We start from the raw sequence: 22721 nt of genomic DNA, 5'->3' as shown, positions 1-22721 counted from the left end.
TATGAGCAGCAGTTGGGCGACGCCCTGAATTGGGTGATGGACAATTTAGAGTGTTGAACCAGCCTACTGTGCATATTTAGGAGATGTGGGAGTAAACCGGAATACCCAGAGAAAACCTAAGCAGGCCTGGGGATAGCATGCAAACTCCACACAGGATGCTCTGAATCTGATTATATTTGTGAGAGCCAAATGAATTGATAGCACACACCTCATCACATTTGCTAGTGAACATACTTTTTAGTTTTAAAATGTCTCAAAATATCAACCCACATAAATTAATCACCCCCACAAACCAAACGAAAAAAAAACCCTAAAATTATTCTACCAAATTTCCATCACCTTGTAATGTCGATAAAACACGAACTGACCACAGAGTCATTTTGATATTTTATCAATGTTTTCTGGAACTTTTACTCAAACGGCTGATGCTTGCGTTTTTTCAATGACTCTTTTTGCAATGGTCTTCACAGCGAGAAGAGCTTCATTGGATGCCTTGGAAATGTGAGATGGTGGGAGAAGAAAGCCATAACGTCCACGGTCCTGGAGCTCAAATGTGAACGAGTACTTTATCCCGAGTTTGTATGCCCAGTCATCAGAGCCACCAGGAGCCAGATCTGTAAAATAGGTAAAGCTCTGCATCAGTGTTTTGAATCAGTCAAATGAAGTTGAATGCAATCAAAACTCTCTCACATATCGTCTGTGCTCCTGCGCCATATTTGTAAGTACTTCTGTAATATCGCCTGATATTTTGTGAAGCTTCTTGGGCCATCTCAAGCTGAAATTCCAAATGCAAGTTTGATATATTAGAATCTATGTATTGTTAATTTTGATGATGATCACGTCTTTTGATAAACTGCAGTACATGTACTAAGCTCTCACCAGATCATTGTGGTTGTGTGCTTCATCCAAGGTACACGAGTATGGGAAGAGCAGCATCTGAGAGTAGGCATGGATGCTGAGGTAGAGCTGGATGGTATCCTTCTTACTACGCAGAAAGTTGGCTACAGCCTCAGATTCGGGTTCTGATTCAGGGAAGGCACCGCAGTAGATCTCACTGCAGGGATCATTGGAAGCCCCCTCCGCTGGTGGTCAACAGAGACTCCAAATATCAGCAAATCAAAAGGCATGGAAAATTATGGTACAGTTGCTGTGAGGCATTTGAGTGTATGTGTATACACATACATACAAATATATAAATATGTGTACTTATGTACGTCACTTACTGCACCAGTTAGCGTCAAAGTTCCTGTTTAAGTCAACACCCACACAGGAGTGCCGGCTGATGGACCGGTTCTTCCTCCACATTCGGTTCTGAGACATACATATGCACAAATGAAATATCCTCCATAAATAATTGCCCGCATCTGCAGTACACTTTTTTTTTTATACCGTAGTCCATGTGTATAAATAACCATCGGGATTCATCACAGGAAGGACATAAACGTCCATGTTGTCCAAAATGTTAGTTATGTCTTGGTTTTGCTTGTAAAAAGCTAAGGCCTGCAGAAAGAACAATGTCTTGGGCAATTAATTTGTGTACCCCCCCACCCCCCACCCCCAAACAACAACAACAACAACAACAAAACAAAGTCATAAAACTTTTGAACCAGATACTCACATATTGCACAAACCATAGACAGAATGCAGGAGAGATCCACTCTCTGGCATGGATTCCACAGTCAATCCACAAAGCATTCTTGTTCTCACTGTTAAATGACAACTAAGAGCGGAATTGAATATTATCACAATTACACACAAAAAACTAATATAAAACCTCTCACCCAGTTTGTCCTTGTGCAACTAATCACTATATCGTTTGTAATACGATATTGTTGGATATATATTGTCACAAACAAATAAAACCCAGTCATTCATTAATTTTCTTACGCTAATCCTCACAAGGGTTGTGGGGGGTGGTGCTGGAGCCTATCCCAGCTAATTATAGGCACTAGGTGGGGGACAGCCTGAATTGGTGGCCAATCAATCGCAGTGCATGAGGAGACAAACAACTATACATGCACACTCTAAAACTTAGGGGTAATTTAGAGAGTTCAACCAGCCTACCAAGCATGTTTCAGGGGTCAGGGTAGAGTACCCGGAGAAAACCCACGCAGGCCCAGGGAAAACATGCAAACTCCACACTGGAGGGCTGACCTGGATTTGAACCCAGGACCCCAGAACTGTAAGGCCAGCACGCTAACCACTCCCCCACCGGGCCGGCCGTATTTGATGTAATTGGAATATGAATATTCACACATTGACACTGCATGAAAAATTCACATACGAAATTCCTATTAGCAAACCAATCGAAATTGTGAACATTGCCTTAGAGCTAGGATGATTACTTCACTTCATCACAATAAGACCACAGCACAGAGTGGGATCTGCGATAATGTTAATGAACAACCCGCCTCCCCCATTAAACATGTCCAAGATTTGATTTACAAACCCAGAAAATAGCATGTTTAAATTCCATTAGATTGATGCTTACGCCATCAAAGTTATTGGATAAACATGCGCACCTTAAGAGCATAGAGTGGTCGCTTCTCATATGAGGAACCTATCAGAATAGTTTTTATGATGTTTGGGTGGTCCTGAGCAGTTCTGTTGATCCAATAATAGATCTAAAGAAGAAATGATGAAAAAAAGGAGCAGGTCATCCCTGGATTCTGGGGGAAGTCAGAATGTTATGATCGGCAAATACATCTTCCAAGCTGTGATATCGTTCATAGTAACTTGTGGCGCTTCTTGGGTCCGTGGAGTCGTTTCTTGTTTGCATTTCAATCAGGATATTTGTGTTGTCCAGCAACACTCTAGAAAACACACGTCGACAGGCTTAGATCCACGGAAATAAGAGCAATATTGTATGGAGATGTAGTAAAATCTGTTTTTAGACAGGCAACATACTCATGTGCTATATTGTATCGTTGCAACAAATCTTTGACCGTAGCTGAGCTGTTTGCAGGAACGAAAAGGTGAACTACAGTTTCTTCTTTGATATACTGAGAGTGGACGGGCTGCCATAATGCAGTCTGTGGAAATGTCACATGGACACAATAAAGGAACAGTAGATAAAAAATAAAGGAAAATATAACTGCAAGTCAATCCTACCTCATATTGATTGGAGATGTTCTTCACAATCCCCACTTGCTCTAGTGTTGTCGGTGTAATTGACAGAATTTGGTCACTAGACAAAAACAATAAAAAACAAATGTAACAACAACATTATTTTATATTTCACATAATTGTGCAAAAGAACAAAAATCCCAAACAACTTACTTTTTTTCAGAGCTATGTCCTGTCTTGAGGAGTTGCACCACCAAAACAAACCAAATCGTGATTGTCTTCATGGTGGAAACCAAGTAAATGACAGACATTTTTATTTCCAAACTGTGACAGTCGGGAAGTGCTATTGATTTAAGTGTTTATTTAGAAGTTAAACTTTTGCCTGTTCATGGAACGAGGGCATAGATCGATCCACGTGGTTACAAAGGGGCAGAACAGTGAAATTTTGTCCCATAAACACGTATAAATTATCAACAAAAAAAGAAGTTTTCGGACTCAGTTTTTAAATAATCATATCTAATTGTCACGCAGTAGTAAACAGAAAGAAGCTGTTTAGATGCAGTTATACCTCCTGACCTCTAGATGGCGACAATCAAATGTAAGCCACTACAACGAATGACAAGTTGAAAAGTGACGCGTTCATCTGGTGTTTGTTGGCAAAATGTCGGCACAGGCAGAACTCGTACTGTGTTTGGGGTATGTACACTTGTCAATATCGCAACACGTTTACTTGCGTACAACTCTTGATGACATCAAATACAGTCCCGGTTTCTTTGGATTTATTTTTGGTTTCATATTATTCTGCCAGTGCCCAGAGAGGTTCTCGATCTACGGCGGAATTGCGTTTCACCGGCGACGATGTAACGTAATAGTAGTAATAAGTAGAGTAAATATTTTTATTAAAACACGCGCATGTCATAAAACCGGCGTTAACTTAGAATATCGGCATTTATCATGTTTTTCCTTCCTTATTTAGACAGCAATATCAATAAAACTTTCAGGGAAGAATAGTAATCGTCCCTGGTTTTCATCCCATGCATATATTTAAAAAATATTAATGTTAATTGTAAAATTCTTGTATTACTGTTAAATACCCAGACATTAGTACTCATTAGTATTTTTTCTGAACCGCTTTTCCTCACAGGAGGATTGCGGGGGGTGCTGGAGCCTATCCCAGCTAACTATGGGCACCAGGTGGGGAACACACTAAATTGGTCGCCAGCCAATCGCAGGCCACCAGGAGACTGACAACCATAACTCACACACTCATATCTAGGCAAAATTGATAGTGTTCAACCAGCCCTAATAAATAATTTTTTAGCAAGGTTCCCCCATGCAAACAACCACACAGTTTCGACCAAAATAACTTCTATAAATGGCAGAGTAAAATTAATTATTCAGTCAAGTTGGTGGCGTTTTGAAACGCGTCATCAATATTTGAGCTCTATGTTAAGGATGAACACTGTACTAGTTCATTCCAATACGAGATATGGTAATTTTATTCTCTCGTGTGGTTCGCAGTGCTGTAAAACAACACTGGATCATGACGGATTTTTGCAGTTACCATTTTTATTTTACACTTTGTAGTACATTTGTGGTAGCGGGCCGGAGAAGCATTTTATTTAGAATACAGCTCACCATGGTGGCGCAGTATTTTCTATTATCTCTGTAAACTCAAAAAACAAGCATTGTTTAAGCACTGCATGCTCGTGTAAAAATTGTGGGGTATTGTGTTGTAGATTTCTGTGGAAGTTGCTGTTCCACCTGCTGTTTGTGTGTCTACTACTGTTTGCTCTGCTGCTCCTGCTGATTCTGGCAGTGCGCTTATGGCTGAAAAGTAAAAGGAACACCCGGTTTGCAAGAACCGGACGTCCTGCTGTGGGCTTCTTCCACCCTTACTGCAATGCTGGTGGTGGGGGAGAAAGGGTTCTGTGGTGTGCAATCAGGGCTCTACAACGAAGGTACGCTTAATGAGTTAACTGAATTCTTTTAAAGTCAGATAACACTGCATTTGTTATCCCCAAAGGTATCCGAATGTTGACATTGTGATCTACACGGGCGACTTAGGCGTTTCAGCCCACGAGATTATTGATGGGGCACGGCGCAGATTCAACATCGTCCTACCACGGTCGATTGACTTTGTGTTCCTGAGGCTCCGACTTCTTGTGGAGCCCAGCCTTTTTCCTCATTTCACCCTTCTTGGGCAAAGCCTGGGCTCCATCTTTTTGGGATGGGAGGCACTCACAGAATTTGTCCCTGATCTTTACATCGATTCAATGGGATACGCTTTCACCCTGCCCCTCTTCCGCTACCTGGGAGGATGCAGCGTATGCGCTTACGTCCACTATCCCACCATCAGCACCGACATGCTAACAGTCGTGAGAGAACGGAACCCGAGGTATGCTATTACTTGCAAAATCCTGATAAACTAATGGCCCTCCTAATTAAGAACCGTTCTCATCGCAGGTTCAACAACACAGGTTACATTTCTGACAGTCTGATTCTGAGTGCCTTCAAGATGCTCTACTATTGCCTCTTCGCGGTGTGCTACGGCATGGCCGGCTCCTGTAGCGAGCTGGTCATGGTCAACTCCTCCTGGACCCTTCAGCACATCCTGTCGCTGTGGCACGCCTCCAACCGCACCAACGTGGTCTACCCTCCCTGCGATGTCAGTGCGTTTCTGGATGTCCCTATAGAAGAGGATGGGGACCAAAAGTGTCACTCCATCGTCTCCATTGGACAGTTCCGTCCCGAGAAGGACCATCAGCTGCAGATCAAAGCTTTTCGGAAGGTGCTGGATCGGCGGGGGGAGGCCGGTGGGGACAGAGAGGCCCTGAAGCTGGTCTTGATTGGAGGTTGCAGGAATCAGGAAGATGAAGACAGGGTACTGAAGTTACGTGGCCTGTGCCAGGAGCAGGGCGTGGCTGACAGGGTGGAGTTTAAACTGAACATACCTTTTGAAGAGTTAAAAAGAGAGTTGAGCCGAGCCACTATTGGACTGCACACCATGTGGAACGAGCACTTTGGAATTGGTAATTGATACTGCTGACCTTTTTGTTTCCATGGAAATGTGTTGACCTCTATATACTCAACCTCTCCTCAGGTGTTGTGGAGTGCATGGCGGCAGGCAAAGTCATCCTCGCCCACAAATCCGGTGGCCCCCAGCTGGACATCGTTGTGCCTTTTGAGGGAGGTCAGACGGGCTTTCTGGCAGATGGCGAGTACAGTTATGCCGAGGCCATTGAGCAAATCCTCAATCTGACGCCTGCTAGCCGCCTGCAGATAAGGCGCAATGCTCGCCAGTCAGTGGCTCGCTTCTCAGATCAGGAGTTTGAAGTGTCTCTCCTGGCCGCCATGGAACAGCTGATGAGTACACTTGAACGATGACAAGGATGACATTTCTGTGTGTGTGTGTGTGTGTGTGTGTGTGCGTGTCAGGGACCAGAGCTTTTGAAACTTCGCACTTGGGGGACCTTTGTGGCACATTCCAAAAGTGTTGTTGTAACCCTTTTTAAAAATAATTTCTGATTGCATAAGTTATTTGTCTACACCTGTTTCATTCCGACAATGGCAACATAACTTGAATTTGTCATTTGCAATGGGCCGTTGTCAATTTCTAAACAATGCTATTACAATATTTATTACTAGGGTAAATGTTAAGATTAGAAAAAAACTATGATATAAATAAATATAGAATTGTTAATATGGCAGTAATTGAAAATGTCTTGCATCATGTGACCTCTAGTATTATCATTATTATGTATAAGTATTCCTATGCGAATCCACAAGCTAGAAAAACTATTGCGCATGTTGGCACTATCTTTAACTGAGGACCCCTGGAATACCAAATATAGTGCCTCTCGAAAAATAACAAATGTGGAAAGAAAACAAACAAACAAAATTCTTTATAAATGAACGGTAAACAGTTAGACACAGTCCACATCTCATGTAATATGAAAAAATGAAATGTCTGTTTTATCCCATCAGATAGCAATTATTGAATGTGAATTTGTAAATAAAATGTTTGCCAATAATTTGTAATTTATCCAGTTAAAATACTTAGATGGCACATCATCCAGTATACACAAGTGGGTTTTACCAATTTTATGAAATGGTTAAAACGCATTGGAAATACACCAGACATTTTTATTCATGTTTGTCATGTGCACCTTTACAGCCATTTTAATAACAGGTGACAAAGATTTTTTTTTACTGGAGAATTTCACACTTTTGACCACACACATTGAGGAACTTTCTCTGCTCAGTTAGCAGTAAAAGAAGAAAAAATCTGTTAAGCATTCACGCAAGGACACACACCGAGAGAAGACTTCTTTGCTCATTTTGGAGTCTTGCTTTTAGTTAAAAGGAATACGTACTTGCTATGACACAATAAAAAAATAGGGGAGAAACCTTTTTCCTGCTCAATTTGTTATGAAATATTCACTGAGATAGGGCAATGTTGAGAAACATTTTCCTGGTTAGTTGGTGGTCAAAGATTTGGTGAATACATAAGCTTAAAAAGTCACGTGATAACACTGGTGAGAAACCTTATTCCTGCTCAGTTTGTGGAAACATTCTTTAAGGAAGAGACAGGTAAAAAGTCACAAGAATACATGCTGAAAACCCTTTCTCCAACACAGTTTGTGTTCAGAGATTTTTTGGAGGTACCAGGTTAAGAAATATGCAAAAGGCCGTCATCAATAAAGGTTTTGCCTGCCACACAAGTTGGCTTCATCACTTTGGGAGGGTGTATCAAATGTAGGCAATTTGAGAGAAAATAGGCATTTACCTCCTTTAAAATATCACTAACGGAAAATATATTACAAAATACTACTTTTCAATAAATCACCATGTTCTGTTACGGAAAAAAAAGAGTCCTCATTTCTTGTCAAATCCACTCCAAAGCACTTTTGGTACTGATTAGTATTGACAATAACCCCAAGATGTTTGTATGACTGAAAACCAATTTCATTAGAGTTCTGGCTTTTTTTTACCGGTTCACAATCCCCATCTGTGAAGCCCAATGGAAAAAAGTCACATTTGCTTTATTCTGTTACTAATGACTTTGGTGGAGGATTGGTGGAATGTTGGCCTCACAGTTCTGGGGTCAAGGGTTCGATCCCAGCTCGGTCCTCACTGTAGCATTTGCATGTGCTCCCTGAGATTGCGTAGGTTTTCCCCAGGTAATCCGGTTTCCTCCCACATCCAAAAAAAGTAGGCTAGTTGGACACTCTAAATTGCATCCAGGTATGAGTGTGAGTGTGAATAGTTGTCCATCTCCTTGTGCCCTATGATTGGCTGACCACTGATTCAGGGTGTCCCCTTGCCTGGTGCCCATAGTTAGCTGGGATAGGCTCCAGCACCCTCCGTGACCCTTGTGAGGATAAGCGGTTTCGGAAAGTAAAGGAATTGTCCTTGCGTAGGAGTATTTGTGTAGTTTTGTGTATGTTTACTGGAGTTGGCTATCAAAGATGGCCGACCCATTGCGCATGCGCAGACCGTATCCTGCAGGCGGGACAGAAAGTGTACTGAGAGTGAGAGATTGTGATTCCCACTTGACTTCCTTCCTCCGCGGGACGCGCACGCACCATGGCGGCGGCGGCAGCGGCGGCGGCAGCGGCGGCGGCCGCCTGCAGCCAGCAGGGCGCCGCGATATCGGCCGCGAAAAAATCGCTGACACGCGAGCAAATCCGGAGGAACCGCGAGAATTCAAACCGGAGAAGGGCCGCTCTTTTGTTCCTCACCAACATCTCGCTGGATGGCCGGCCGGTGCAGAGCGGCGCAGCCGAGCGCGGAGCGACGCGGCGGGGCACCGAAGGCGTCCCGGAGGGCGCCCAGCTCGCTTCGGCGACGGTCCCGGAGCCACAAGACGACGAAGGGGCGCGTGCGGCGAATTTCCCCGCTTCCGTCAGTTGCGTGAACGTGAAAAGCTCGGCGACGATGCCTGCCGGGAGTCTACTGCCCGTGCCGCCTATCGTCGTGCTGCCGTCCGACGCGGAGCTGGTGCTCGGGCGCCGACGGGACTCGGCGCCCTTGGTGGCCAGCGCGAACTTGCTGTCGCCGTTACCGTCACCGTCACCGTCGCTTTCGGCGTCCAACAGCAGCCTGCACCCGTCGCCCGTGGGACCGCGGAAGTCGTCGACGTTGCTATCCGTGCAGAGTTGCAACTCGGTGTCGTCCGACCTGAGGCAAAGGTGAGAGAGAACGTCACGTCTTTATTTTTGTAGATGAAATTGAACAAATACATGGATTTAAAAAAAACCTTTAAAAGAGAACTTAGTATTTGAGGGACGTCAGCCATTATGAGTGCTTTTAAAGATCCAATTTGCTGAGATATATTTGATGCATGAGTTTTGAGCAATGTGATATTTTTTCCGATAAAAACTGAAAAAAATACGAATTTCTGACAAATTATATTGTAATAATTTGACATGTTTTTAGTTTCAAAGCATTATTAAATGCTTAAGATTTTTTTTCTCTCCTGGTTTTGGCTTTAAAAGGCAGAATGTAAAAAAAATGCTAAATGTTATTTAAATTCTCCAAGATGTACTTAAATCTCTTACATTTATAATGTAAAGAATTTTACATGTCGTAAAATACTCCCTCTAAGTGAGAAAAATATAAATGGAAGTTCTCAAATTCTTTTATTTTTGTCCTATGTTTTGTAATTTTTCAGTTGAATGACGCTTACACGTCCAAAATCTGCAATCGTCTCTAAAATTTGTGTAAATCTTGCCATTCTTTCATTTAACACTTGAGAGAGCCAGCCAGTGTTTTCTCAACACACACATACAATCAGGAATGAATAACAACCGATGCTTAAATAATTTTTTTCCAATCTTGTTTGAAATATGGGAAGACAAAGCAAAACTGCAAGGATTACTGCACCAAAAGAATGAATCATTTGACAAATTATGCAATCTGAGATGGAACAGAATGTTAATTCTGTCACACAACAAAACATATTCGCTTGATTGAGTTCAACATACGTGAGGTGTCTGGCGATTTCTTGCTGGATAAATGTATTACACACTAGAAAGCACAAGTGTTTGTGCTTCCTGTCATTTAAAAAAAAAATCACATCCTTTTTAGGCTCTTTTGACAGAAGCTTTTGTTTTGGTGAGACAAACTGTCAACGAACGTTTGACGATGGTTTGTTGCCCATGCGTCTGATGACTCATTTCCGTAATTTAACAATTGTGGCAACAAGTTAATTTTCTTTATTTAGATGTTTTGGATTGATTTTACTTTGGTCATTAGTGAGAATTTAGAAACAACTTTGGGAAGCCTGGTGGTGCCTCACGCTGGATTTTAAAACTGGTGCCATTGCAGGCAGGAAATGGGGGAGGGTGACCCGTGATAAAATCCAACAAGCACACAATCTTTGTTTTGATGTTTTTTTGTTTTTTTATTATTGCTCAACCAGGTTGAAACAAGGAGTAAGATATGCTGGTCTCGATCAACACAGTAAAGGAAGGCTTTGACTTCATAAGGACACAAGTGTGTTTTGTCACCATTTTGGCAGTTTGTCAACCCCATGGTGCTAAACACCGCTTAACCTATTTGCCACCAAAAGACTCCGTGAAAATGAGACACACTTAATGGCTCATCAGCCCAAGAGCGACACTAGTGGTGAAGTATTTTTCTTGACTTTCGCTTGTCCACATTTCCTACGCATGATGTGGAATGAAACTTGCTTTTTGCCTTCAGAAGCTCCCCTTTTTTTCGGTTTCTACACTTAATTGATGATCTTAACCATTAAAGTGGGAAATGATGCTTGTGTTTTTAAGATGAGTTAAAATAAATTGAATTATTGCCACAGTGGACAAATTTGCCTCACGAGAAGACAAAAAAAATTGCATGTAACAATTTGCCTGGAGTACCCGGATAAATGCAGACAGACAAATCTGGTGATGATGCAAGACACTCACAGCAGTATGCCCGCTACGTGATTATCGCCTAGTCCCCTCTTGACTCTAAAACCCCCCGCCTCCTTGAGTGTGTTGATGTTTGAAGCGCAAGACATTTAATCTGCAATTGGTGCTTGCCCTTTAAGTACATGCTGCGGATTTACTTGACAGTATTTAAGCGCATCTCTTTCTCTCTCTTTCTTTCTCTCTTTCTTTCTCTCTTTCTCTCTCCAACGTTAATGCGAGCACTTGGAAATGTGAAGACGGCATTTGACACATTACGTCATTGGCGAGCAGTAGAAAATATAACGCTCGGCCTGGAAACAGATTACTTCAATGTGTGTGGCAGTTGCTGATGTCTGTGTCCATGTGGGAGTCGAGCATCACTTGACCTTAAGCTTATTTCTCTCAAGATGATGTGACCATGCCCACTAACCACCTCAGAAAATATCACAATGATCACCTTATATCTCAGATTTCACGGACGCGAGGCATTTTCCTCTCCAGCGGTGCTCATGAATGCGAAAAAGCTTAAAGTCTCTTAGTGAAGAATATTAAAATAGTTAAGTATATTGGCACATTTTGGCTATTCACATTCAGACCGGTCCCTTTCACATTGTTGAATAGCGGGTACCCAGTAGATAATCTATGCAGGTTTATGAGGGCTAAAGTGTTAATAAAAAATTAAAATGACAGCAACATACCAGTCCAAGTTTGTCGTTTTTTATGTGACTCAATTTAATCCCGCAGAGAAGCATCATTGCCCTAAGAAGTCTGTCAAAGCTTGGTGTGATTTGTGTGGACATTGCATCTTTGTGTAAACAACAATCCTTCCCCTCATCTGCACTCCAGAGATTTTCCCATTCCCACAGAAGTTTACACAACACAAGAAAAGATGACTTCTCATGGGAAAGGGTCGTTGATTTGGCACTCAGATACCGTCAATCACAGTTACACTTTTGTTTATGAAAGCCATGTTAAAATTGCTTTTTGTCAATCCGTCGAATATATATATATATATATATATATGTATATGTGTGTATATATGTATATATATGTATATATGTGTATATATATGTATATATGTATACATGTATATATGTATAGATATATATGTATATATGTGTATATATGTATATATATATTTATATATATATGTATATATATATATGTGTATATGTGTATATATGTATATATGTGTATATATATGTATACATGTATATATGTATAGATATATGTGTATATATATATTTATATATATGTGTATATATATATGTATATATATGTATACATGTATATATGTATAGATATATGTGTATATATATATTTATATATATGTGTATATATATATGTATATATATGTATACATGTATATATGTATAGATATATAGAGCAATTAGAAAAAATTGAGAAACTGAGTTGAGGTGGCCCGTTGGTTGAGAGGTTAGCACGTTGGGCTCGCAGTTCGAAGATCGAGGGTTTGATCCCAGGTCTGGACCTTCCTATGTGGAGTTTGCATGTTCTATCCAGGCTTGCCTAGGTTTTCTCCGGGTACTCTAGTTTCCTCCCATATCATAAAAACATGCATGGTAGGCTGGTTAAATTTGGGGAAAAAAGTACCTGGTAGGATTGGCTTGGAAATGTTTTAATACGTGTAGAAATAAGTGAAAAATTGAAATGTTTACTTTGAGTCAGTGTAGGTGCAGCTGTTCATGTTATGCCGATGTCACAAACGTTGCATAACAGCTGTGATGTCATCGAGGCGATGGCCTGATTCTGTGCGGCGTTGTTTAAATCCAGGAGGTCAACGCCGGCGTACAATTTACAGCAGATGCTCGCTGCAGAAAACATTTTTGCAAAATGATACATTCACAAGAAGCAACAGTAGTGTCGCTTGATCCTTAGACGACGAGACGCCAATAACCCCCTTCATCTTTTTTGAACTTTTCCAAAAATCTATGATTAATTAACCACAGTAAAGCACTCAATGCCAATTGATTTGTGATGAGTATCAAACATGACTTTACAAACATTTTCAGACCGAATTGATTCTGTGAATTGTTTTTTGATGGTTCTCTTTTCACTTTTCACAGGACCAGGAACCTCTCTGGTGGTTCTCCTAGGCCACGACACACAAAGAAGATCCACTTTATCAAAAATATGAAGCAATACGACACAAGGGGCAGCAGGTAACAGCTACAAAGTTGCACAAGTATGCTCAAATACCCCAATACACAGTCCAATGTATTGAAATCGCATTAGTCTCAACGTCAGTGTTTTACACTCCAGCTGATAATGTACTGCGTATGTATAGATTGGGAAGAATATGTTATGCTAGTATAATCTGATTTTCTCTTTTTGCTGTTCTACAGCAATAAGGCAAGTCTACATGAACATGACTCCTTTCTTTCTTTTTTATTTTAAGTTATCCAGAAATATCCACCAAAATTAGTCAAAAAGGCTTTGCAACTAATTTTAGTAGTTTCCTGCTGTGGGAACTTTGTTTGGAATTGGAAAATGTCATCTTCGTTTACCACCAGCCGCTTAACAGACTTTTGACTGAAGAACAACAGAATTCAGTGTTCTGTGATGATCTAATCCCTCATTTTAAAAATAACAGGCTCTCTTCTTTGGCTGTGATCAAATTTACGACCTTTGTTTTTAAAAAAAAAATCTAATTCAGTCATAAAATATAGATTGGTTTCACTAAAACTGCAGTTTCTCGAAGAATCTCAAGTTGAATGGTGACTTTGTTGAAGTTATTTTTTATGTTAGTTGCCTTCTATAAAATGACAAAAACGACCTTCATAATGTCTTTGTCTCTATTTAGCAATACTAATCCCACCATAAAGAACATTAACTCACCAGATGGCATGTCAGTTGCGACCTTGTTTTTTTTCTATTGGCCTCTGACATGGCAACTGTCACATCCTTTCCGTCATACTTTCTCATCATCATGACGTACACATCTGCGTCACATGCTCTCTTTAGCTCATGCATACTTAGTATACATAGTACACATGTTTTTGGAGGGTTAGCGTATCGGCCTCAGCTCTGGGGTCCTGGGTTCGAATCCAGGTCGGTCCACCTGTCTGGAGTTTGCATGTTCTCCCCGGGTCTGTGTGGGTTTTCTCTGGGTACTCCGGTTTACTCCCACATTCCAAAAAACATGCTAGGTAGGCTGATTGGACACTCTAAAAGCCCCTAGGTATGAGTGTGAGTGTGAATGGTTGTCCGTCTCCTTGTGCCCTGCGATTGGCTGGCTGCCGATTCAGGGTGTCTCCCACTTCTGGCCCGAAGTCAGATGGGATTGGCTCCAGCACCCCCCGCGACCCTAGTGAGGATAAAGCGGTTCAGAAAATTAATGAATGTTGTTTGAGTGTCCAAACTTGAGCGACTTCCAACCTGGAGCCGTTTCTCCAAAATCTCGGCTGATTTAAAATGGATTGAAATCAAATAGAATGCATGATATCATCAGGCGTTTTTGTACTTTTTGCACACAAGAAATTAGTACACCCAAAAAAAATCATTCTGGGAGCAACATTCCACGGGTTCATCCATGAAATGTGTTCTAATTATTATCTTATATTTAGTTTGTCTTGTGACTTTCCCAAATGTTGTTTTATCCTCTAATGTCACTGTGTTCATCTTTTTTCTTCTGTTTTTTTTTCTATTTTCGTCCTCTATTGTAGTCAAGTCAACGCAAATGCGACCTCGGGGTCACGGAAAAAAAGAATGACTGGTTCCGTAAACAGAGACCGAGGGCTGATTGTTTTAAAATAGATTGTGCGATGAGCAGCAGCTGTTTGTAGATCAAGGGCCTGAATAAAATCAAGCAGAAGAAGCCTGTGCTGAAAACTCTAAGAAATGAAAAGTCTACAGCTCTAGTAAAATGCCAGGATAACCAACATTGGACAAAACTTAAACATAAACATCCCCCAATAAAAAAAAATGCTGTTACTTTCTCTTTTGTGGGTCGCAATATTTACTTTTCTATGAGAAACGGACCCATCCATATGACCTTTGAGTCTTGTGCCATGAGTCATGTAGTCGTTGTGTCCTAAAGTAGAGCGGGAAATGTGTCAAAATGACTCTGGAACTCCTCTGCCGTTTTCCTACTCAAAATTCCCACGGATCGACTCATTTTGACTTTCCCATGCGTGATGGGAACTTGAGGAAAATACAAACAGTCTTTGACTGGAGTCGGACAAAATTAGTTTCAGCTCGATGAAGGTGGACTGACAATGTTTTTTTTCTTTCTTCACTTTTAGGATTGTGTTGATCTGCGCTAAAAGATCCCTGTGTGCAGCATTCTCTGTTCTGCCCTACGGAGAGAGCTTTTACCTCAGGTACACAAATACGCGCACACAATGTTGCCAAACTGGCCTTTTAGGTCACTAGAGGTTAGCCTTCATTATTGTAAAAAAATGTTTGCAAATGCATTATAGTCATCAATGCAATGTCATACATTCACAAATAGGTAGGTTTTTTGCTAATGTGTGCAATGTGTGATCTTTAAATATCTGGCTCTTTTTATACTTTACATGTACTGACACGCTTGTGGAAGTGCCACAAATATGTGCAGTCATTTCCAAATGCGCACCTCCCTCTGTATCATAAAACCAAAAAAACACATGCCTCAACCAAATAGACATTCATAGATTTGAAAGCATTTGCTTTTAACTATATGACTGTGTGGTATGTTGGTATGATGCTTGAGTTGTTCCATTTATTTGGGGGAAGGTACTTTTGAATGATTATTTCTTAAATTTGATGTTTTTGCAATTTGTCTATATGATTATTATTTGGGGTATATTAAGACATTTCCATATTTACATAAAGGAAAAATAATTGCATGGTTATATCATAAACATTCATTTATAAAGTGTGTCCCCCACAAAATGGTGTGTTTCATGACAAAATGGAAACTGGGATTTTTATTGTTTTGTTCTAATCTAAAATTATTGAACACCTATGAAGAACAGATGCTTATTTTATAGAGTTGTTGTTTCATTACATCAGTCTGTTAATGAGGTTGAAAAAACTTCGTTTACGAGGCACTACTTTGGGCCAACAAAAAATACAAATCCAGTAGCTTCAAAGATAATTAATACCTTATTGTAAAAAAAATCGGACAAAATTTGCATTATAATCACTACAAATTATTGCAAGAGTTGCCATTTTCGGGGTCAATGATTAATCTTTTACCGCAAGTTGTGTCTTGATTTTTTTATTACGTTCATAGTCGTTCTATTTAAAAATAAAAATAAAAGACGAAAAGTAAATAATCATTTATTGTTTGCGCAAAGCATGTTTGAAAAGAATGTCTTGCCAACAGGTGAATGTTTTTGTCTGTGGTTTAACCTCTAGCGACCCCATGTTGAACCATCCCCGGCGGCGACACTCGTCTGGGAATATTTCCACCTGCTTGGAGATGGGACTGGAGGGTTTCCACTTGGAGGCGTACGGCAGGGTACGCCATCACGCGCCGGCGTGGCAATCATCCATCCACACACATCACGCTTTCTCCGGGTCTTGTCTCCTTTCAGTCAGTGTCGTACGCCCAGTTCCTGTATCCCACCCATGCCCTAGTCTGCCAGAAGCCGTCGTCCGCCAGCGACCTGACACTGCAAATTCCCGTATCCAGGAGTGCGCACAGCATGCCGACAAGAAGCTTCCCCCCGAGTCGCCTCAACAGCGCCGTGGGACTAGATCTTGGTAGGCGGACACACCCACGCTCTGTGTGACAGGGCGTCTTCTCTTCTGACGTTTGTGCAAATATTTAGAATTATGGGGGGGGGGGGGGACATAAAACGCTGTCTAATGCAAGGGTGTCGAACTCGGGTTGGTTCGCGGGCCGCATTTATATATATATATATATATATATATATATATATATATATATATATATATATATATAGCTTTTTCTTTAATCATTTGTTTTTCATTTCAAAAGGAAACAAAATATTTTTATCATGTTCAATATTAAAATGGAAAACAGATTTTTTTTTTTTTTTTTTAGATTTTACAAAATGCTTTTTGAACTAAAAACACAAAATTGGATTACAAACTTGCAATTATTTATTTAAAAAGGGGAAAATTAGGAAATATAATATACACCTATAATCATTGGAATTTGATCCTAAAACAGAAAGTCGGCACTCATGGGCCACCACTTTGACACCTGTTGTCTAATGCATGATTGGTCTACATCAGGGGTGGCCAACTCTGGTCCTCAAGAGCCCCTATCCGGTCTGTTTTCCATATCTCCCTCCACCAACACACCTGAATCATATAAAGACTAGATAGGGGCTCTCGAGGACCGGACTTGGCCACCCCTGGTCTAGCTCAATCATCAACGTTAAACCTTTTGTGAGATAGTTGGCATTTGATTTTTGACGAAGTTTTGCCAAAGTTATATTACAAATTCCCTTTAATAATTATTATTCTTGCAGACACTTTACATAAGGATAATAACATGTTTGAAGCTAGATGCCCAATTTAAATTAGGGCTGTCATTTGGGTTGGGCGATTTTTGTTTTGTTTTTTAACTTCATTCACCTGCTGCAAAACGCTGCAAAATGCTTCTTGGCACTGTTTAACAATGGCTAACTTCAAGTTAGAGCCTGGCTGTATAAACTGTAAATCATAGAAATAATGCTTAATCTGGTTTTGTAGTGTCCATGGTAACTTTTTTTTTAATGTACACCAATATAAATTAATTAAGATAACATAAAATTTAAATGTTTGTTATTTCAATGATGGTTTAGCGTGAGTTTCTTGTCCCACTCACTACTACTCTTAATGTAAATTTTAAATTGTGGACTACTACAAACACTGGAGGGTTTGTCCTCCACTGTTGACTTTCACAAACAATACTTGATCTAAATTCAGGCAAAAATAGGATCAACCACAGTGTGCTTCTTGTAATATTCATATCAATTTAATTTTCTTTTTCTTTTGTCATCCCTCCTGTTTCCAGGCCTGGGCGATGCGACGGATTACGACCCAAACATTCTCAGTGACCCCCAGTGGCCTTGCGGGAAACACAAGCGGGTTCTGATCTTTGCTTCATACATGGTGAGACCGAGAAGATTTTAAAGCTCGAAGAAGCTTGTCAATCCCTTCTTTGCTCTGTGTGCAACATACATTTAAGCCCTGTTTACATGTCGATGCGAGCTATTACAATTGTTGACAATATTTCCCAAAAGTATATGCATTGTACTAAAATATACAAATACTAGTGGAATTCGTTTTGTTTCACATTTGGTTTAGAATGCAAATGCTGCATTACTTTATAAACTGCTGGACCACGTTGATACATATAAATAAAATCGAAAAAGAAATTGGGCATGGAAAAAAAAAAAAAAATTACACAAGGTTGCTAATGCAGTAATACATTTAAATGAAGGTAGAGTAGGTACAATTATATATTTTTATTTCTAATATTAGATATTACATGGAGTTATGGAATGGAAATACTACCCCTTTTTTTCTCAAAACCAATATTAGATTAGATTAGATTAGATGATTTTATTCATCCCGTATTAGAGACATTTCACTGTCACGGTAGCAAGAGAGTGAGAATACAGACACAGGAAAAGACATTTTAGACATAAATAAATAGGTAATAAATAGGTTAATAAATAAATAAGCGTGTTGCTGAAATATATATATATATATATATATATACACACACACATATATACATACACATAGATGCACATGTATACATACGGTTGGTCTTATATGATTTTTAAATGTGTTTATATATTAAATATTAATATATAAATAGTAATATTAAATATGATTTTTTTAAAGTTTCACTTTTTGCTTGTGATTCTTCGTAATACGCAAAAAAATCCGATAGATTGTTTCTCGCGACCAAATGACTTGACTGTTCTTCCGCACTTTGATTAGTTTTGACCTCAATTTAAAGACTTGTTGTATGTGTCCCATCTAAATGCTCAAAAATGACTTTCAGGAGTCTAAAGTAAAGAAGTGCAGTACAGAAAAATCCATGCGCACCCACCGTGCGCTCATTTCAGTTTACTGGTGCCCACCTGGAAGGGTGGGGTGCACTCATCTGGCGTTTACACGCGTGCATCATCAGTCTTCGTGAAATTGACAAACTACAAAAAATAGTAAAAATAATCACATTCAAGATAGTGCAATTCATCACATTGGATTATTTATTTGAGAATGTATTTGTATAAAACGAAATGCTGAAATTCTATAGTTTTCTATCTTGATTTGAACATGTCAGTGCTAATGGAGAGGGAGTGTTTAAAAGACGTGCTCTATCTAGTGGTAAATCTCAGAAGTGCAACCAAATGTAGGCTCCAATCAAACTACTTGTGGGGGCCATATTCAATGATATTTTTGATATTGTTGGCTGCGGGCCAATAATGATTGGGCAGTAGGCCGCAGTTGGCCTGCGGGTCATAGTTTGGACACCCGATAATGTATCCTATCGCTAAAATGAACCCGCCAAGGACAGATTGGCGCAGTTTCACCGTAGAAATGTTATTGATGTCATGGTTGCAAACCTAAGTCCTTCCTTCTCCTCTCTGGATTTCCAGACCACCGTCATAGAATACGTGAAGCCTTCGGATCTGAAGAAAGACATGAACGAGACATTCAAAGAAAAGTTTCCTCACATCAAACTCACCCTGAGTAAGATTCGCAGGTAGTCGTGACGTCCAAGCACAGGAATGCCTTCCTCGTGGCGGCCATCTGTTGAAAAATAGCAAGCGCCAAGCCCTTTGCTTCTGTTCTGTCTCAGTCTGAAACGAGAAATGCGATCCATCGGTGAGGACTGCATCCTCCAGCCCGCCACTATCGCCATGGCGTTCGTTTACTTTGAGAAGTTGGTGCTGCAGGGGAGACTTAATAAACAGAACAGGCAAGTCGACTTTCCTCTTACTTCACTAAGGAAACAGCAGATGTTGCCAGGTTTTCATCAACTGGGAATGATGACTTGTATGGCTCCCTCTAGTGATGGATGCTACATCGTAGCTACAACTAAGAAACTAACTGATTATATGCATTCATTCGTAATATATACTAGGGTACAATTGAACTCTAAAGTTTCTTTCTGGTTTTGTTTCCGTTGACAGGAAGTTGGTGTCAGCTGCCTGCATTCTATTGGCTGCAAAGATCAGTAGCGATCTAAGGAAACAGGAAGTCAAGCACCTAATTGATGTAAGACACACGATAACAAGGGGATTACAAAAAAAGGACATTTGAGTTCTAATACATTGTGTGATAAGAAAAGTATAATTATGCTACAAATGATCTTTAAAACAAAAAAACAAATCAACCCACTGCCTTCCAATCAAACAACATTGGGACATTCAACGAGCTTGTTAAATGAGAGAAAAAATACAATTCTCTCTTACCATTATTAGTTTCGAAAGAAAAGTGGTCCCACACAGAGGACGTGTTTCAATTTAGAGGAGCCAAAATGGTGCTACACCCAAAATAGCGTCTCAAATTGGGACATCGTCAATTCAAATTCGATCCGTCGTCCTTACTTTAACATGCTGTATCCCGAGCAGAAGCTGGAGGAACGCTTCCGAATCGGCCGGCGTGAGCTGATCACCGTTGAGTTCACCATCCTGGTGGCCCTGGAGATGGGGCTCTACCTGCCAGAGAGTAAAGTCATGCCGCATTACAGGCGACTGGTGCAGCAGCAGTTGTAACCCGGTGGAAGTCGACACCACGAGCCTCCAACATCTGCGCAGGTTGGGAGAAGGAAGACAATTCAGTGAGCTTTGTAAGCAAAGAAGATCACTTACTTCATTTAGATGCCCTTTCTCGCTCCTCTTAAAAACCACTTGTCTTCCCTGTGAACAATTTGTACAAAACAGCAAAGTCTGAACTTGAGGATTTAGCACCTTTGTGTTGTTACATGCACTGTTTGTCCTGTAAGAGCAACACCTCCATGTGGACACACCTACCAAAGACATACATGAATAGGACGACGACACAATTAAGCTGTCGAACCGAAGAAGCCGAAACATTCAGCGAGAGTCCATTTGCGGCTTACTGAGATATACTGACAATCACATTGTGGAGTCACGCGATCTTCCAAATCACTTTTTTTTCCGGCTCTTCTCCATGAGGAACAAAAGACTTATTCGGACCCACACCTGCTGTTGTCTTCCAAGCGGAACAACCAAAATGATCATGGAGATCTTTGGCAGAAGCTTCAATGTTAAGACAAATGATGCTAGCTGAACTCAATGGCTCCTCTTGATGTCCAATCCAATTCAACTTGATGGGTTGCCGCCAGCCCACCCAGTCCTAATGCATTCGACAGTGATCGACATCAAGAGCTGCCAATGAGTTAAAAAGAGAGTTTTCTGCTTACTTGGTTTACATTTATTACTTTATTTTTTGGACGTCTTTTGTTGTCAATAACAGTGAATGAGTTCAAGTCCAGGTAGATGGATAGAGATGACCAATATTAGATTATATTTTGTAAATGCCAGAATGATGGAATGAATATTTGAGGCACTTTTTTTCTCTAAATGATGTCAAATCGAGGCGGCATAGGAGATGAGGCACAGTTCGGAGATCAAGGCTTCCAATCCCATGCTTATGTGGCTTTCCAGTACTCAGGTTACTTCCTACACCCCAACACATGCACGGTAGGCAGATTGAACACTCCAAATTGTCCGTAGCTACGAGTGAACGGCCCGTTGTTGGCTGGGATAGGCTCCGGCACCCCTGTGACCCTCGAAAGAATGGCTGTTTAAAAGTTCAGTAACATTGCAAATGTTTTGTTGTTGTTGTTTGTTTTGAAATGAACTTTGCTCATGTCTGTTTTGATTCAGGCAAAGTAGGTAAATTTGAACGAGTAGAAATAATTAGGGGAATCCTAATTTATTTAAAACAGGAGAAATGTAATCTAATTTCAAAGAATCTGTCTTCTTTATGTCAATTTCTAGTTGGCACTGTTTTGATGAATGGGTGTTTTGATTTTGACAATTCCCTTTAAAAAGAATGCATCACTCTACCCATAATGTTTGAGATGCTTTAAAAAGGGACCCCATGCAGAGAATATGAATAAGAAACTTTCTTTTTTGCACGCCATAATGGATAAAAAGGCACTGATATTTTTATACTTTTGTATGTCATGTTATCGGTGTAATAGCACTTCTTGGCCTCAATATTTTGTCAGTTGGCTTTTCCATTCTTCCATCTTTTATTGACGCCTAAAACTGTGGTTCACTTTCTTTAAATGTTTGTCTTCCATTTATTTATGCACATTTTTACATTTAAGTTAATGTAAGATTATTCTTCTATTGTATTTGTTGTCCAACAGCCTGCAAAAGTTTTGGTTGAAATGTTTAATGTTGTACTTGTGTATCCTGTATTTACATATGGATTGTTGACATTTTTGTGACATTCCTTTCTCAAAGTTTAAACTTCCCAGATATAAGCGCACAAAAATATTATGCTTCCTGACGTTTTTGTTGTTATAATTTGGTATTTGACTTTTATTAGTCTTCCCTAATTTGGCTTCCATCTTGACAGACTTTTGCGGCCATTTTTGGTTTGTTCGTTGGATGCTTTTGTGCAACTTTCATTTATGTGTTGTGCATCTTACATTTGTTATTTATCTTAGGAAATAGACCGATCAAACTGTATTTTATTAGAGGATGAATCCCAACCTGATACTGTAACTGCCCACGTTTATTAAATGTCTATTTTTGTAAAATAAGCCTGAGTTGACTA

At 40.2% G+C, this 22721-nt stretch overlaps 3 protein-coding genes across 4 annotated transcripts; 2 read left to right on the top strand and 1 right to left on the bottom strand.

Moving 5' to 3' along the window:
• Nucleotides 1-375: 375 nt before the first annotated feature.
• cpb2 (carboxypeptidase B2 (plasma)) lies at nucleotides 376-3614 on the bottom strand. Its single transcript, XM_077599487.1, has 11 exons — nucleotides 3280-3614; nucleotides 3112-3187; nucleotides 2908-3032; nucleotides 2705-2813; nucleotides 2523-2624; nucleotides 1619-1720; nucleotides 1390-1500; nucleotides 1224-1311; nucleotides 880-1082; nucleotides 691-775; nucleotides 376-614 (listed from the first exon to the last, which is right to left on the bottom strand). The coding sequence occupies exons 1-11, from the start codon at nucleotides 3375-3377 to the stop codon at nucleotides 415-417; spliced, it is 1299 nt and encodes a 432-aa protein (XP_077455613.1). The 5' UTR covers nucleotides 3378-3614; the 3' UTR covers nucleotides 376-414.
• A 53-nt stretch (nucleotides 3615-3667) lies between these two features.
• alg11 (ALG11 alpha-1,2-mannosyltransferase) lies at nucleotides 3668-7100 on the top strand. The gene is made up of 5 exons (XM_077599455.1): nucleotides 3668-3762; nucleotides 4806-5027; nucleotides 5093-5464; nucleotides 5533-6098; nucleotides 6170-7100. Exons 1-5 carry the CDS (start codon nucleotides 3728-3730, stop codon nucleotides 6451-6453), a joined length of 1479 nt encoding a protein of 492 aa, XP_077455581.1. The 5' UTR covers nucleotides 3668-3727; the 3' UTR covers nucleotides 6454-7100.
• Nucleotides 7101-8622: 1522 nt separating this feature from the next.
• Nucleotides 8623-22707, top strand: LOC144073514 (CDK5 and ABL1 enzyme substrate 2-like). 2 transcript variants are annotated; one of them, XM_077599443.1, is made up of 10 exons: nucleotides 8623-9260; nucleotides 13070-13165; nucleotides 15248-15325; nucleotides 16347-16449; nucleotides 16526-16694; nucleotides 17959-18056; nucleotides 19559-19665; nucleotides 19762-19885; nucleotides 20100-20180; nucleotides 20537-22707. In XM_077599443.1, the coding sequence occupies exons 1-10, from the start codon at nucleotides 8656-8658 to the stop codon at nucleotides 20678-20680; spliced, it is 1605 nt and encodes a 534-aa protein (XP_077455569.1). In that variant the 5' UTR covers nucleotides 8623-8655; the 3' UTR covers nucleotides 20681-22707. The 2 variants fall into 2 exon arrangements, with proteins under 2 accessions (XP_077455569.1, XP_077455559.1); XM_077599433.1 differs by having other exon boundaries at nucleotides 8624-9260; nucleotides 19762-19881; nucleotides 20096-20180.
• The last annotated feature ends 14 nt before the right edge of the window (nucleotides 22708-22721 follow it).

Source organism: Stigmatopora argus, chromosome 1 (assembly GCF_051989625.1).
Source record: "Stigmatopora argus isolate UIUO_Sarg chromosome 1, RoL_Sarg_1.0, whole genome shotgun sequence".
NCBI classification, from domain to species: domain Eukaryota; kingdom Metazoa; phylum Chordata; class Actinopteri; order Syngnathiformes; family Syngnathidae; genus Stigmatopora; species Stigmatopora argus.
This window is presented reverse-complemented; position numbering and strand designations above follow the sequence as displayed.

Bases quoted from the DNA above. Each gene is read 5' to 3' on its own strand.
- alg11 (XM_077599455.1), top strand. From the start codon at position 3,728: ATGTCGGCACAGGCAGAACTCGTACTGTGTTTGGG. The intron at 3,763-4,805 runs GTATGTACACTT...ATTGTGTTGTAG, and splicing joins GAACTCGTACTGTGTTTGGG to ATTTCTGTGGAAGTTGCTGT. The intron at 5,028-5,092 runs GTACGCTTAATG...TTATCCCCAAAG, and splicing joins ATCAGGGCTCTACAACGAAG to GTATCCGAATGTTGACATTG.
- LOC144073514 (XM_077599443.1), top strand. From the start codon at position 8,656: ATGGCGGCGGCGGCAGCGGCGGCGGCAGCGGCGGCGGCCGCCTGCAGC. The intron at 16,695-17,958 runs GTAGGCGGACAC...TCCTGTTTCCAG, and splicing joins CGCCGTGGGACTAGATCTTG to GCCTGGGCGATGCGACGGAT. The intron at 18,057-19,558 runs GTGAGACCGAGA...CTGGATTTCCAG, and splicing joins TGATCTTTGCTTCATACATG to ACCACCGTCATAGAATACGT.
- cpb2 (XM_077599487.1), bottom strand. From the start codon at position 3,377: ATGTCTGTCATTTACTTGGTTTCCACCATGAAGACAATCACGATTTGG. The intron at 3,033-3,111 runs GTAGGATTGACT...ACATTTCCACAG, and splicing joins ACATCTCCAATCAATATGAG to ACTGCATTATGGCAGCCCGT. The intron at 615-690 runs GTGAGAGAGTTT...CCTATTTTACAG, and splicing joins CGCAGGAGCACAGACGATAT to ATCTGGCTCCTGGTGGCTCT.